Raw genomic sequence first — 16617 nt, 5'->3', positions numbered from 1 at the left:
GCTCAGACATCTCATTAGTCTTAGTTCTGGCTTCTTGCCAGAAACGCATGGGGGCCCTTGGACACAGAGTCACCTGGCACGAGGGAAGCGTCCACAAATTCGACGAGGAGACGCCATGGCCCCGGGAACCCACCGGCCTCCCACCGGCTCTGTCGGAATTCACACTAAAGGTAAATACCTCAGTGCCCGGTCACGCCACAGACCCGGCAGGGGGCGCCTTGGCGGGCACGGGTGCCAGCACGGCCTGCAAATCCAGTGTGGACTGGGACGATGTGATGGTGGTCACAAGGGTTTTCAGGATGAGAGAGAGACAAGAACGTTGACTCCATGATCAGAAGGCTTGATTTATTATTTTATTATATATACACTACATTGTATCTATACTAAAAAGAAATAGAAAGGAAAAGGTTTCTCAGGAGGCTAAGCTAAAAATAGAATTGAAAAGAATGAATAACAAAGATTTGTGTCTCAGCAGAGAGCAAGAGCAGCTCTGCCGTGAGTGGTCAGTAAATCCAAACATCCACAGGAGAACAATCATGGATCCACCTGCTGCATTCCACAGCAGCAGATAACCATTGTTTACACTTTTTTGCTGAAAGCTCTCAACTTCAGCAGGAAAAATCCTAATGAAAGGATTTTAATGAAAAGATGTCTGCAACAGGACGAGACCGGAGCAGGGCCCTGTCCCTGACATGGAGGAGGGGAGGGGTGCCGAGAAAGGTGCAGCCCGTGGAGCCGCATCACTGCAGAGAGCGGCACAAGGGAGCCTGGCACAGCCAAATCCACCCCGGGGGAACCATCGCAATCCCCCGAGTTGGACCCATCCCCTAGCACACTGTCCCAGGGTGGGGAGAGAGCTCCACATCACACAGAAACTCAAACTGCCCCTCGTCCATGTCCGAGACAGAAGGGGTCAACTGGGAACTCCGAGGGGTACAAGAGCCAGACCCCCGCCAAAGATCCTCACACTTTTTCCACTGCACCAGCAGCAATCCCATGTCTACAGTGCAATCATCAAAGAGGGCCTCCATGCGGCGGACCCCCACAAGAGACCACTCCTCCTTGGAGAACACCTTCCCAGAGTCCGAAAAGAGCCCTCGCTCTAGGGCCCACAGAAACAATCACTCAAAATCATTCCAGGAAATAGAAACCTGTTTCCACTCCAGGACCCCCTCCAGAGGTCTAAAATGAGGGAATCCTTCTCGAAACCCACAGAGGTTGCCATCACCCCAAGAACAGCAGGCAAAGCACCAAAGAGGGGGGACAATACCGGCAATCCGGACTCTCTCAGCCTAGGCTGCAGTACACTTTGGCAGTCACCAGGATGTCACTAGAGGACAGGAAAGAACAGAAGCGCACACCACTGTTCTCAAGGTGAAAGAAAAAAGTGAAGTTTATATTCTGACTCCAACATTTATAGTTTTCCAAAAGTGACAGCAGATTGGAAGGTGACAGTGTCACCTCTCCAATGATACTGGTCAAACCAACAGCTCTTTAACTCTCTCCTCCTCCATAAATAACAATGAGTTATTTACAGAAAGTGTGTGCGAAAGTTCACTACAAGAATGTCAACATCAGAAGGCTTAGAAAATCTTAAAAAATCAAGATGACACAAGTCTGGCTAGGCTTGGCCTCTGGTGACTGCCTCTCTGGTGACTGCCCCTGCACCACTGGGGCTCACTTGTTTCCTTCCTATGGAGACCATTGTGACACTGCGGAGCATTGTGGAAACAATGGACCATGGTGACACTGCAGGCCCTTGTGGAACCTGTTACACTGTAGGCCCTTAAGGCACCAAGAGGAACATTGTGACCCTGCAGGGTAGCGTGGATCCCAGGGGCCACGGTGACACTGTGGGGCCTTGTGGAACCAAGGATATCTTTGTGGGTCTGTTGGGCTGCATGGTCCCAAGGGGCCAGTGTGAAGCAGAAGGGCTTTGTGGAACCAAGAGGCCATTGCTGCATTTCAGGGCCTCGTGGAGCCAAAGGGCCATTGTGATCCTGGAGGGCACCATGGATCCATGGAGAGCACTGTGGCATTGCAAGGCCCCGTGGAATCATGGAGACCATTGTGACCCTGCAGGGCCTTATGGAAGGAAGGGGCCATTGTGACACTATGGGAAGTTGTGGAACCAAGGGAATCATTGTTGCACTACTGGACCCCAATGGAACCAAGGGGCCATTGGACACAGTAAGGCTTCATGGAAACCAAAGTCCATTATGGCACTGTGGGACCTTGTGCTTGTGGAGCCATGGAGACCATTAGGATCCTTAAGGACTTGTGTAACCAAGGAACTATTATGACACCTCAGGGCATCATGGAAGCAAGAGAATCATTGCGGCACTGCAAGGCCTCATAGAAGCAAGGAGCCACTGTGACACTGCAGGGCCCTGTGGAACCAAGGCAACATGAAATAGGTGTGGCTGCCTTGGCCTCCCAGGGTTCACCTGACAGGTCTGGCTGACCTTGGAATGTGGAAGGTCACTCCCATCTGCCCCTGAAACTCTGAGGCTCTGCACTTTCTTTCTTATGGAAAAGAACTGTCCATCTTTTCCTGGCATCCATGGCCAAAATTAGTATTCCACCTCCAAATTTCTGTGTTTTCAAGGATTTCTCCCAGACAAAAGCTCCCAGAACAGACAAGTCTGGCTGGTCTTTGACTCCTGAGGGGCAGCACTCACCTGTTTTCAAAACACTGGTGTCGTGGCTTGACCGGAAATGGGACATCTGGGATATGTTGTTTTGCTGTGGTTACTTAATGGGTGTTCGGATTTTAAGATGAGCACCTGGTTTGACCAGTGGAGCATTGGATCTGCCTCTTGAGACTACAAACCCAAGGAGTTAAAAGCAGGGCTCTTGTCCTTCAGAGCTCTCTTGGGATTTCCGGCATGAAGGGTTGGTCCTCCCTCCCCCGGCCCAGTTGCTGGCTGGGCTGGGGGAGGGGAAAGACACGTGGCCCATTTATGGTAGGCCCAGATTTGGTGGAATGGTGGGGGAGCATCGAGGGACCTGTTTACCCCCCCCCCCTCCTCCCCCCCCACCTTTCTGGAGACGAAGAGAATGCAGCCTGTGCTGTTATCTTGAAACATGATATCATGTGCCGGCAGCACGGCTGAGAGGAGAAGCGGGGGGCCTGTGAGCAGTCCAGCGGCCTGGGAGAGCCTTTAACCCCAGTGGATAGTGAGAACTTCACAGAACATTACCTTTCCTAGGAAAAGGATAAGAGTGGAAGATGAAGGAAGAAACAGGCCAGTAAGGGGCTCTGGCAAAGAGAAAAAGAGATGTTGAAGGAATGGAGGAAGATGGAGTGGCAACTTTGCTGGACTCTCTTATTGTAGATCCATGGACTGTTTCCTGGTGATACAGAGGAGGCATTGCAGGGGGAAGCAGAGGCTCGGAGCCAGGAGAGTTTGGTGTTGAGACCCCTCGGCCCCAGGGGGTATAGAAGAAATGGGGGGGACAAAGGTGCCAGAGATGAGAGTGTGCTCTGCTTGGAACGAGACGAGGCATTCTTAAAAAGGCCCACCCTGAAAGCAGACCTCTGCCTCATCCCATGCCTGGTGGTGAGAGCACCTTGGCATGGAAAGGAGATGTCACGAGATAGCAGGACTCCGGGCGGTGTGCTAATTGTGACAAGAAGTCCGTGGTAAAAGGAAGGACTCCGTCTACTTGTCATAAGCTGAAGATTTGATTTTCTAAAGGGTGGTGCCAGACCGAGTGTGGATAATTTTGGGAGTGTGGATAATTTTGGGAGATGAATTGTACTGGGATCTGGAGGAGGAGGGGGAAGTGTTTCTGTGTAGTTTTCATTCTCCTTGTGATTTCTTTTTTTTTTGTGTGTGTGTGTAGTTTAGTAATTGTGTGTAGTTTAGTAATTGTGTGTAGTTTAGTTAATAAACTTTTCTTTACGTTTAAGCTGGAGCCTGCTTTGCTTATTCCTGTTCACATCTCACAGCAGATATCAGGTAGAGGGTAGACTCATGGGGGCTCTGGCTTTGCCAGGCCCAAACCATAACAACTGGAAAGGGCTCTGTGCTCTTCTTTTTATGAAAAAAACCCTTCTTCTCCAGGCACAAATGTTTTAAATTAGGACTCCACATTCATCATTTCAAAAATCCAAGAGTTGCTCCAAGCAAACCTGCCAGGACAGACAGGTCAGGCTTACCTTGGCCTCTGGTGATTGCTGTTCATCAGCTCCTGAAACATGGGGCTGCGTGGTTTCCTTCCTATGGAGACCAATGTGACGCTTGGGAGCCTTGTAAAATGAAGGGGCCATTGTGACACTGCCAAGCACCATGGATCCAAGGGACCATTGTGATACTGTGGAGCCTATGTGGAACCCAGGACACCTTTGTGGCTCTGTTGGGCCACAAGGTCCCAAGGGACCAGAGCAAAGCAGGGGTGTGTGAGTTAGCCCAGCTGTAACTCAGTCAGACAGATTATACCTCGGAACTACTGGGCTCGAGTTTCAAACCCTGGGAATAATTTGTTTAACTTAAGGTGAGTTACAGAGTTCCCCCATGAGCCTTTAGTGTTGTTATGCTAAGTTGTCCAAGTTCTCCTCCCCTACTGGTTACTTGTGTCCCCTATATGGTTATTGTTCTAGAGTGTTCTACCCTTGAGTGTATATATTGTTGCTTCGCCTTTATCTCAGGTCTTTGAATCCCACCCCTTGCACTGCGCTTGACTTCTCCATGTTTATTGTTTTTCACCCTGTTACTAAACTTCTTTTTGGTCAAACTCATTGATCCTGCTTGTAGGATCATCGGGGGCTAGGACGGTTGGGACGGACAGAGACCAGAGATCTCTGAAGCCAGATCTTGGAAGCTCTGGTTTATTGCATAGGGTGTGGGTACAGGGACCTTGTTTGGAGCTGCCAGCCACAGCTCAGAGCAGGCCCAAAAGAGGAGATCGAAAGAGACGCCCAAAATGGATGCCCAAAAGAGGAGGGGAGTTCCCATTACAATACAATAAATCTTCTTCTGTGCTACATATTCTAATTTTCACTAACCAATATAGTACAAGATACAAATCTTATAGCATTTATATACAGCCTATAAGAATCATTACATTACCATACTGTGCTACATTTTAAACCCTGAAAACAACTCTTTGGACTCCTTCTGACAAGCTAGTACAGTCTGCTCTGACACATGGACTTGTCTGCAAGCAGAGGGTATTGTTTCATCAAAAGAAGATTACCTTCAGCCGGCCATACCATTCTTTTCCAGTTGTTCAGTAACTAAGGCTTGGTATCTCAAAGCTTGCTTTCATTTCAATCTCACTTATAGTTTTGATATTCTCAAAATCTTTTGCCAGGAAATCATATTTATAAGGCTTTCATGTTTCATCTTCCCCAGCATCTGCTTCTTTTCATTTTCACCATCCTTGCCCTGAAGTTGGGGAACCAGAAAGGTTTGTCACAGCCACCCTCATTGCAACCTTTGGCGCCCAAACAGGGACCCTGACATTCAGTCATGTCAGCTGGGGTTAGCTGATGGATAGGCCAGTGCTCCTCGGGATTTTGGTTTTTGCTGGGCTGGCACATTCATCATTGCTTTGAGGGACCTTGGCCAGGATCTCCAGGGACAATGATGGTTGCACCTATGTAGGATTGCAGGTGGGTTTGGGGAAAGGAAGAACAATTATTGCCCATTTTGCCACTGTGTTTTTACAATATGAATCCACATCCCTTAACTGATTTGGAGTGTTCCAGTGGCTCTTCCACCTAAGGCAGAGAAAGAGAAAAATGGGCAGCTGGAAGTCCAAAGTAGAAAGGTGTGTATATGGATGCTTTAAGTTAATTCTCACTGATCATGACCAAGTATCTTCAAAGAACAAAATAAAATCAATTGTGAGGTGGATCATTAAAAATTTTCCAGATGCCTGTGAGCCTGACCGTCCTCCCTCCACCTTTGCTCCTCCACTTCCTGCTACCACAATCTTCTATTCTGCCCTGAATGAACTCCAGACTCCACCCCCATGACTGCAGGTCACACTCCCACTTTCAATCATTCCACCTCCACCCTGGGCCATGCCTCCAGAAGACCAGCCCTGAAGTCTGCCATCCTAAATCAAGGCCCTTCCTCCCCAACACCTTTCAAAATGGCAGCGCCATTTACATCACCCTCCGGCAACAATATAACCCTATGCTCAAGGTACTAAGCCCAACTGTCACACTATTTCTAATCCAAATAATTCTCCTCCAAGTTATTCTTCCTCCCCAGAAGACAGTTTGGATTCCCCAGAACCACCCCATCTGTCAACCCCAGAAGATCCCCAGGAAAGGATCTGGAAAGAAGCAGTTAAGGAAGGAGACTGGCAAATAGTCTGAAAACTCCTTGTGGCCCCTGTATATTATGAAAGAAGGGGACAGAATCCCAGGTAACAGCCATTGGCTTCTGGGGAAATAAGGGAGCTGTGTCGGGCAGGTAAAGACCATAGGAAGGACTTACCTTGTTTTAATGGACTAATGAGGGCCATGGTTAAAGCACATGTCTTAACCCCCTATGATTTAAAATATATTATGACCATGTTGTTCTCACCTACAGAATACACCCTATGGGAAGGGGGATGGAAGTGTTTGCTGAATCAATTAATAGCAGACTATGCTAATAATGAGGCAAGGGCGGAATTGACAATCAACCATCTAGCTGGAGAAGGACAACACAGTCTACCAGACAATCAACCAGTAGGTATCGCCAGAGAAGTATTGAATGATACCAAAGAGATGGCTTTGAAAGCTTTAATCCAGGTATCGAATGGTAGCACCCCCAATTTGGACTACCTTGGGTGGCTGCAGCTAAAGCTTTAGGACCATCAGACCATCTTGGGTGCCTGTCAAGTAAGCAAACCAATGCTATCAAGTAAGAAAACCAATGCTACCTCCCTCACATTGAGTGGCGTGCTCTCAGAGAAATAGACCATCAGACATGCCACCTTGCAAAAGAGCGATAAAGTTTTTATTCTGGGCACATGGGCATGGCTGTGTAGACTCTGAGGGCATGTGTTGCATGAACCTCTCCAGCCACAGCGAGTCAATCCATAAGGGCATTACGGTACTGAAGAAAGGGTTCAAGAAGCTTCAGGTAGAAAACAAAGACTGGGTCAATAAACTCCCCCAATCCAAGGCACTAAAGGGTTGGATGATGTCTAGCTAAAAAAGGACTATTAATTCTCTTAGTGGTTGCTGTTGTATTGTTAATTGTCCCATGTTTGTTTGGATGCTTTTAGAAGGTCTTACAAAATTCTTTCTGTTCCATCTTTATTGTAAAACAGAAAGGGGGGAAGATACCCAACACAGGCTCCTCATGGACTCCTTGGAGGAGAGAACTGGAGGTCAGGATGGCACAAAAACCTCTCAGAGACTCAGTGTGGGCAAGAAAATCCTTAAAATTACCTAAAAGTATTCTTAAATCCATAAAGCACGTTAAAAATCTTGAGTATCTTTAGGCATTAATGAGCCCTGCTAAGTTTCAGTACAAAGCTCTCAAGAGACTCGTTAAAATAGATAACTGGGGGCATGATTGCACAAAACTCTCACAGAGTCTGTATCAAAAGTGAAACACCAAGTACCTTAAAATAACTGAAGTACCATGAAGTATTAATGACCTCCACTGAGTGTTGTTACTGACAAAGCCTCTCCAGGGACTAAATACAGCAGATAATTGGAGGCCATGATTGCACAAACCTCTCAGAGACTCCAAGGCAAAAGCCAAACTCAAAGTCCTTTCAAAAACCTGCAGTCCCTTCAGGGAGCATTAAAGACCCCCCCAGGGCCATTCCTGAGCAAGGCTCCCCAGGGACTCCTTCCAGCAGATCCTTGAGGCCACTGGGATGTGGGCTAGGGGGGGATGCTGAGGGCAGGACAAGGGGCTGACAGTGCCCAGCCTGGCTGGGGCTGTGCCAGGAGGCCCCAGGGCCTCAGGACAAAGTGTCTCCTCCCAGCCCTTGGTGGCACAGACCCTGCTGCTCTGCCCCAGGGCACCGAGGTTTGGCTTCTCTTTGTCCCCACCTGCCATCACTGCCTCCAGTTCTCTGCTCTGCCTGGGGCCTGGGGACACTTTCTCAGTTGTGTCCCTCAGTGGGACCCATTAAAAGTCCAAGAAACTTTGGAGTTGGATTCTGACTTAGAGTTCTGGAGAGGTTTCTTCAGCTCCCTCTCAGCGACTGATGTTCAGGGCCTGAGCACAAAGCCCCAGAGGCTCATTAAAGTCCTGGTGCTGTGCCTGTGCTGCTGAGCTGGGCTTGGCTGCTGGCACAGAGGCAGCTCCTGGTATGCAAGAAGAGCTTCAAAAGCACATTTGTCTTGATGAGCAGCACTTCTGCCAGCCCAGCAGGGCTGGGGCACTGCCTGCAGCCACCCTGGGCACAGCACAGAGGCACAGAGAGCTTCAATCAGTCAGGGCTGGGAAGGTGCTGAGAAGTGCCTGGGGCAGAATCACTGCCAGCCCTTGGCACAGGAACCTCTGGCTGCAGGACAATGCAGCTGCAGCTCCTGGAGCCATCTCCTCAAGCTGGAACATCCCAATGCCTACAGACCCTGTGAGTACATTCTCTGATTGTCTCTTGTGCAGAGCAGCCAGGGGTGCCCAGGGCTGTCCTGCAGAGCAGGGTCCTGCAGCCCAGGGCGCTGTGCTGGGGCAGGGACTCTTCTGCCTGCCAGAGACAGCTCTCAGCCAGGCCTGGCAGCTGCTGCCAGCACTGGGGGACAAGATCTGTGTGGGGGGAGACAGCTGGTAAGGCTTGGAAGTGTTCTGCTTGTGTGAGGAGGATGCTGCATTGGTCAGGACTGCTGCCAGCATGACATTTAATGCCAGAACAAGTAGATTATACAGGGAGCACAGCAAGGCAGGGGCTGCATGAAAGGGAATTTCCTGCTGTTTTGAATCTACTGCTCTGGGTTGCCTGGAAAGGAAATTGCACATAGTTCATACTTCATCTCTCAGTTCAGGTTGAGAAAAAAAAACAAAATTCTCTCAGATGTTAATAAACCAGGCAGTGACATAAATCCTTGCAGGGCCCCTTAGAAGCAGCACCAGTGTCGCTTTTCCAGCCTCCTCAGTGTTGCTCTGACTTTGCCATCAGAGCGTGCAGAGCCAGAGCTGCCCCTGGGCAGTGCCTGAGCTTGGGGGGGTCTGCAGGACAGAGCTGAGCCCCCAGGGCTGGGCTGGGCTCTGGCAGCACTGGCAGGGCCCAGCCCTAGGCACAGGGAAGCAGCTGCTGGCAGGGACAGCTCCAGGCAGCAGAGCCCTGGGCAGGCAGAGGGGTGAAAATGACCCCAAGCTGTGCTGGGATATTTAAAGTCCTCTTCAAACCCAACTATTTCATGATAACTTTTTTTACAGATCCCTATGCCAAGGCACTGCAAATGTCCAACAGCAGCTCCATCAGGCACTTCCTCCTGCTGGCATTGGCAGACATGCGGCAGCTGCAGCTCCTGCACTTCTGCCTCTTGCTGGGCATCTCCCTGGCTGCCCTCCTGGGCAACGGCCTCATCATCAGCGCCGTAGCCTGCGGCCACCACCTGCACACACCCATGTTCTTCTTCCTGCTCAACCTGGCCCTCAGTGACCTGGGCTCCATCTGCACCACTGTCCCCAAAGCCATGCACAATTCCCTCTGGGACACCAGGGACATCTCCTACAAAGGATGTGCTGCACAGCTCTTTTTCTTTCTCTTCTTTATTGGGGCAGAGTTTTCTCTCCTGACCATCATGTGCTACGACCGCTACGTGTCCATCTGCAAACCCCTGCACTACGGGACCCTCCTGGGCAGCAGAGCTTGTGCCCACATGGCAGCAGCTGCCTGGGCCAGTGCCTTTCTCTATTCACTGATACACACAGCCAATACATTTTCCCTGCCTCTGTGCCATGGCAATGCCCTGGGTCAGTTCTTCTGTGAAATCCCACAGATCCTCAAGCTCTCCTGCTCCAAATCCTACCTCAGGGAATTTTGGCTCATTGTGTTTTCCATTTCTTTACTATTTGGTTGTTTTGTGTTCATGGTTTTCTCCTATGTGCAGATTTTCAGGGCTGTGCTGAGGATCCCCTCTGAGCAGGGACGGCACAAAGCCTTTTCCACCTGCCTCCCTCACCTGGCTGTGGTCTCCCTCTTTGTCAGCACTGGGTTTTTTGCCTACCTGAAGCCCCCCTCCATCTCCTCCCCATCCCTGGATCTGGCCCTGTCAGTTCTGTACTCAGTGGTGCCTCCAGCCCTGAACCCCCTCATCTACAGCCTGAGGAACCAGGAGCTCAAGGCTGCTGTGAGGAGACTGCTGACTGGATGGTTTTGGAAATATTAAAGAGGTGGCCTATTTCTGGCAATCATTTGTAATAAAAGCAATTTTTTATACTTTTTGTTCATTTGGTTGTGGGTTTTTTCTTTTATTTACTTTTTTAATCTTGTCCACAAAGAAAGGTCACTTTTTATGCCATTTCCCATTTTGTTTCTCTCTACCATCCCTATGGTCACACACTGTGTCAATGAGGGGCTATGCCCTTGCTACCTCTAAATGCACTAAAGGATGTCCCAGCCAAGTTTTCTGCAGAGATGCCCTTTTGTTGCCTTCTCTGGAGCTGCAGCAGCAATGTCTGTGTGCAGAGCTGGGGCAGATCAGGGCTGGCCCAGCAGCTGTGCCCAGCAGCAGCAGCACTTGGTGTTGCCAGTGCTGCTGCCGTGGCCCTGCCCCGCTGCCCTGGTGGCCCTGGTGTTGCTGTAGGGCCTGAGTGCTCTCGGGGCCGGGCACAGCCCTGGGGGTGGCAGTGCCGGGGCTGCAGCAGGGACAGGCCATGGGCACTGCTGGGGCAGCGCTGACGCCTCAGGCCAGGCTCTGGGGGCTCCAGACTCCTTGCCCAGGCTCTCTCAAGAACATGGACAGGCCAATGCTCAGCACAGAAAAGCCCTGTGAGCTGCCCCAGGCTGGCTGTGGGCAGGCTGGGGGCAAACAGCATGGCTGGGGCTCTGCAAGGGCCCTGGGGCAGATGGGAAGGAGCAGCAGAGCAGGGGCATCCCCAGTGCACTGCACAGCCCAGGGCAGCGTCCCAGAGCGTCCTCATCGAGCTGCCAACAACATCCCCCCTCTGCAGCCCTGGCCTCTCCCCCAGCCCACAGAGGTGCCCCATCCTTGCAGGCACAGACACGGCAGCACTGGCTCAGCAGCCCCTGTTTGCATTGCACAGAGCAGGGGGAGCACCCCCATGCTGTTGCTGTGGGGACATGAACCTGAGGGAGCACAAATGCCATCAGCCCCTGGGGCCAGCAAGGGCTGGGGGACACCAGGGAAACCTCTCAGCTTTGTCCTGGCCTCTGCAGTCAGCCAGAAAGTTTGTTCCCATCAGATGGGAGTTTCCTGTCCCACTGCACATGCAGTTGCTCAGAGCCAGGGCTGCCTGGCAGCCACCCCCAAACTGCCCTGAGCATTTCCTTGGCTTCACCTTTGCTTTCTGTACTCTTTGCTTGTACAAATTTCTTCCTCTTGCCCACCCCTGTTTCCTCCCCCGCAAAGAGCCCATCCCTGTTTGCCCTTTCCTCTCTGGCCCCACTCCCCATTGTAGTTCCTGACTTGGCACCATGGGAATGTCCCTTGGGCAGCAGGATCATCCTACAAGTGCTGCAGGAATTGTCTGCAGGCTCCTGCAGTGCCTGGTGCTGCTCCCTTGCCAGAGGCACCCCAGGCCAGCGGGGCACATCTGGGCTGCTGTGTCTGGCTCTGGTGCTCCCTGTTCTGGGCAGTGAGGAGGGGCTGCAGAGGCTCTGCGGGACTGACAGGATGGGCTTTGGGGCTGGCAGGAGAAGCTGAGGGACCTGGGCTGCTGGAGCTTCTGAAGAGGAGGCCCAGGACTCATCATGCAACTGCTCCAAGGGTGGTTTCAGAGACCCCCAGAGTCAGCAAGGCTGGATAAGGCATTGGAGATCATACCGTCCAACCTGTGCCCTGGCAACACCTTGTCTCCCCTGAACTTCCTCTTCTCCAGGACAAACAACCCCAGCTCCCTCAGCCACTTCTCACAGCACTTCTGCTGCAGGACCCTCACCAGCCTTGTTGTCCTTCTCTGGACACGCTCCAGCCTCTCCATGTCGTTCCTAAATTTGGGGGCCACAACTGGACACAGCACTCAAGGTGCTGCCCAAGCAGTGCTAAGCACAGGGGAAGAATCCCTGCCCTGCTCCTTCTGGCCACACCATTCCTGATGCAGTCCAGGAGCCATTGGCCTTCTTGGCCACCTGGGCACACTGCTGCCTCATGTCCAGCCTGCTGTCCATCAGTCCCTGCAGGTCCCTTTCTGCCTGGCTGCTGTCCAGCCACTCTGTCCCCAGCCTGTAATGCTGCAGGGGTTGTTGTGGCCAAAGTTCAAGATCCAGCACTTGGACTTGTAAACGTGGCCTTTTTGGATTTGGGCCCTGGTCCAGCCTGTCCAGGGCCCTCTCCAGAACCCTTCTTCCCTCCAGCAGATCCACACTCACACCCAGCTTGGTGTCATCTGTGAATTTTCTGATGCTGGACTCAGTCCCCGCATGCAGATCGTCAATGCAGATATTGAAATCCACGCTGGCTGGCTCTGACCCCTCGGCCATCCTGTGGGTGCCTTGGGATGGCACTCAGGGTGATCTGTTCCATAACCTTGCTGGGCACCCAGGTCAGGCTGACAGGCCTGGAGGTCCCCAGCTCCTCCTTCCAGCCCTTCTTGGGGATGGGCTCACACTGGCACCTCCAGTCCTCTGGGACCTCCCCACTGAGCCAGCACTGATGGTAAATGATGGAGAGCAGCTTGGGGAACTCATCCACAGCTCCCTCATCCCCCTGGGATGGGTCCCATCTGATCCCAGAGACACCTGTGAGCATCTGAGGGGCTCAGCAGGTCCCCAGCTGCTTCCTCCTGGATTACAGGGGCTGTTCTGCTCCCTGTGCTCATCTGCTCATGAGAACACTTTTCTTGCGGTAAACCTGTCCTAATATTGAAAATTGAGACAAAGAAGGTGTTAAGTAGGCTAGCCTTTTCCTTATCTTTAGTTACTATATTCTCCACTGCATCCAATAAAGAGTTGAGGTTCTCCTTATCCCTCTCTTTGGTTTAATTTTTTTTTATAAAAATATTTTGCATTTATTTACAGAAGCTGCCAGGTTAAGTTCTCATTGACCTTTCATGTCTCAGCTTTTCTTTCTGCTTAACCTAGCAAGATCCTTAAACATTTCTTAAGTTGCCTGACCTTCTGTCCAAAGTTGATGCTCTCTCTTTTTTCCCCTGAGTTCCCACAAAAGCTCCACGGCCAGCCAGGCAAGTCATTTTCCTCAAGCGCTCATCTTTTGCCACACTAGGACAGGCTGCTCCTTCCCCCTTAAGATGATTTTTTTGAAATGTGTCCATCCTTCCTGGATCCCTTGGTTTTTACGGCCTGTGTCCCGTAAAAAAATCAGTACTAGATTTAGTGCTCCACACATCAGCATCCTAAATAGGCCAAAGTCTGCCCTTCCTTATTCCAGTGCAGAAGTTTTGTTGCTGCCCCTCCTTCTTTCACAGAACATTGAACACTTGATTATTTCATGGTCACTGTGCCCCTGGCAGCTCTGAGCCCCACATCTGCCACCAGTACTTCTCTGTTTGTGAACAGCAGCAGACAGAGCTTTCCTCGACAGTGGGAGTGTTACCAAAAATTGGGTAAAACAGAAAATTCCTTAACCCCAATGTAGCATTAAGACGCTGCATTCTTTATTCAGCTGGATGCACGGGGGAGAACTCCTCCGAAAGCTGTGCATGCTGAGTACAGGAAAGTTTCTGTTTCTATTCTGTATTTTGCACACATATTCATTGATTGTCCTGGACTAAACACAAATATGATAATGGTTTCCCCAAAATCATTAACACATTTCCTCTCCCCATTACCCATGTGTTCTTCTGTCCTGGGGGTCTCTCTGGTGGTCCCTGGTGGTTGTGGACCCCGATGTTCCAGTGGGCCTGGCTGAGCTGGCAGGACACTGAGGCTGCTGAACTTCCAGTGCCCCTTCTCACACAATGGGCATGGTTTCCATAGGCCTGGGGTTGTGGAGAACAAGCTCCAGGTGTCAGTTCACCTGGCGGAGACAATTTATCATCTGGTAACATGAGGTCACAGACTGGGCTATGACATCACAGAGCGGGTTATGTTTGGTCATGGAAAAGCTATGGCATCATAGACTGCCTCTGTGACATCACAGGGCAGAGATCTGACATCACAGAGCAGAATATGACATCACAGAGTTGGCCCTGACATCAGAGACCAGTGGTGTTACATTAGAAAATGGGCTGTGACATTAGAAAATGGGTTGTGACATCACAGACCAGAGGTCTGACATCACAGGGCAGGCCGTGACATCCCAGCAGGGCTGGGTCAGGTCACTGGGTTGGTCACTCTGCCCCAGCTCCCCCTCACAGTTTCTCCCAACAAGTCCAATGCTGTTCATGCCCAGCAGGGTCCCTGTCCCCCGGGATCCCCCCGGCCCACCTGGGGCCACAGCCTCCACCAAAGGATGTTCCACAGGATTCACTCCAGAGCCTGACATGGGGACAAGGGGCCAGGGCTGTGTGACCAGGACATCAAGGACGTGGGTTATCCAGGTCACTGTGGCCTGGGTTGGGTTGGCCAGGGCAGGAAAGATGTCTGGCAGCTGGAGCAGGGTCTGGGAAGGGCCTCCAAGGTGGGGCTGGAGCCCTTGGGCTGTGAGCAGAGGCTGAGGGAGCTGGGCTGGTCCAGCCCTGAGCAGGGAAGGCTGAGGGGCTCCTCATCCCAGCCTGGCAGTGCCAGCAAGGAGGGGATGGAGAACACAGAGCCAGGGTCTTCAGTGGGGGGCCTGGGGAGAGACAAAAGCCTATGGGGGGAAGGGGAAAGGAGAGATCAGCCAGAACAAGAGGAGATGAAATGAGTCAGGCTGCTTTCAGCTTTTACTCAACACCAAAAGCAGCCTGACTTCTCTTCTCCATCCACCACTGACAGCTTTGCAAATCGGGAATTGTTGGAGCTGTTTTGCACCACACCAGGATGAGCATCCTGATGCAAGAACTGAATTGTGTTTTTATCTATCATAAAACCATGTTTGTCTGAAAGTAATTTTAGTATGGAAATCACCTGTTGATGGCAGAATCATCAGAAGCAGCTGGGATGTTGCCCCTAGCTCAGGGAAGAGCATGATTGTTATTAAACTGTTGCCTGTTAAACTATGGTCTGTTGGCCATGAATTTAAACTTTCTGTGCCTCTGAGTCTGATCAGTTCCTTATCCCCAAAGGACACAAACCTGATGAGTTGTGGCTCCCATCCCAGCGGTGGCACTTGCACCTCCCTCCATCCCCAGAGCAGAGCTCCCTTGTCCCACAAAGTCCCTGGCAAAGGAGGGATGAAGGAAACAGGACAGGCTGTGGGGATCAGGTGCAAGGCAGAGCCAGGGAGAAGAATGGCTTTTGCATCTGATGGAGCTGTGCCTTCCCTTGGCTTTGTTGGCTGACAACAAATGAATATCCCTCTGTCGAGAGAAGGAGACCCGGACACCAGCTGGTTCATCACAGGTCCAGTTTATTGAAGAAAGCATCAAACACTTGTATAAGTGTATAAGCAAATAATAAGCTGATGAATATTCTGTAAGCCAAGCAATCTATTGGTTAAACTATACCATGAACTCATCCACATTCCTTTGGGCCTACGTTCTCTACTTCTCACACCTCGCTGTCCATTTCTTTATCATACTCCGCTAGGCCCAAGGACACCTTATCTTGCAGGTGCAAGATTTGGAATTAACCATGGTCTTGTACTTTTCCATTCTCTAGTCTGCTACATTCCCAACAGACATCCTGCCTGCAAAAAGGCCTCTTCCCTAGTTAGGACATCTTTACCAAATTAATTCGGCTGTGTCCTCTCTCCTCAAGCCACTCTTTGACAAAACTCTCCACATCCCTCTGTGTCTCGGGCAGCTCCTTCTCCAAGGAAAGCAGGTGGGAGCTGGAGCCAAGGAGCTGAAAGCTGCAGGTGCAGCCTGGGCTGGAGGGAGCTCAGATTTGCACAAGGCTGCTCTGAGTGCCAGGGCTTGGATGGGGGAAATGGTGGGATGGGGGTAGGAACAGAGTCTGATTGATTGTCATCCATGAAGGGTCTTGATTTTCATATCTATTCAAACTGCATGAGGAGGTACTTGGATTCAGTGTCAGCTGGAGATAGCACATATCAATTAATTAACAGAGAAAAAAACCCCTAAATTTGGCCTAAGTAATCTTTTCTCACTGTCTTTTTAAATAGAATCTATTCACCTTGAATAGACTCCTGGAATTCATCTAATTAACCACAAAAGATTTGAAAATTAAAATCAAATTATTCCCAGAGGCTTGGCTTGTTTAGGTGTTCTGAATGGTAATGAGCCCTGGGACACTGAATTCCTGTACTCAAGAGCTGAAGGCTGAACAAGCCTCTGCAGCACGAAAATTCATCAGCAGCCTCCAAGTTGCTGAGGATGTCAGCAGCCCCCACTGAGGCCATCCCTGCCCAGAGACCATGGGGGAATGGGCAGACAAGGAGAGCGTCCCTGGGGCCGGGGCAGCACAACTCAGAGGCACCAGCGGCTCCAGCTGGGAAATGGAGTGTGGAATGTGGCTGGG

At 51.0% G+C, this 16617-nt stretch overlaps 1 protein-coding gene across 1 annotated transcript; it reads left to right on the top strand.

Annotated features, from left to right (window-relative positions):
- Positions 1–9751: 9751 nt before the first annotated feature.
- Positions 9752–12564, top strand: LOC131096422 (olfactory receptor 14J1-like; the record flags this gene model as incomplete). The annotated part of the gene is made up of 2 exons (XM_058044760.1): positions 9752–10213; positions 12451–12564. Coding segments are annotated over 2 exons (576 nt in total), but the record flags the coding sequence as incomplete, so codon positions are not given.
- Positions 12565–16617: the final 4053 nt, after the last annotated feature.

This window comes from Melospiza georgiana, unplaced genomic scaffold (genome assembly GCF_028018845.1).
Source record: "Melospiza georgiana isolate bMelGeo1 unplaced genomic scaffold, bMelGeo1.pri scaffold_29, whole genome shotgun sequence".
Lineage (NCBI taxonomy): Eukaryota > Metazoa > Chordata > Aves > Passeriformes > Passerellidae > Melospiza > Melospiza georgiana.
This window is presented reverse-complemented; position numbering and strand designations above follow the sequence as displayed.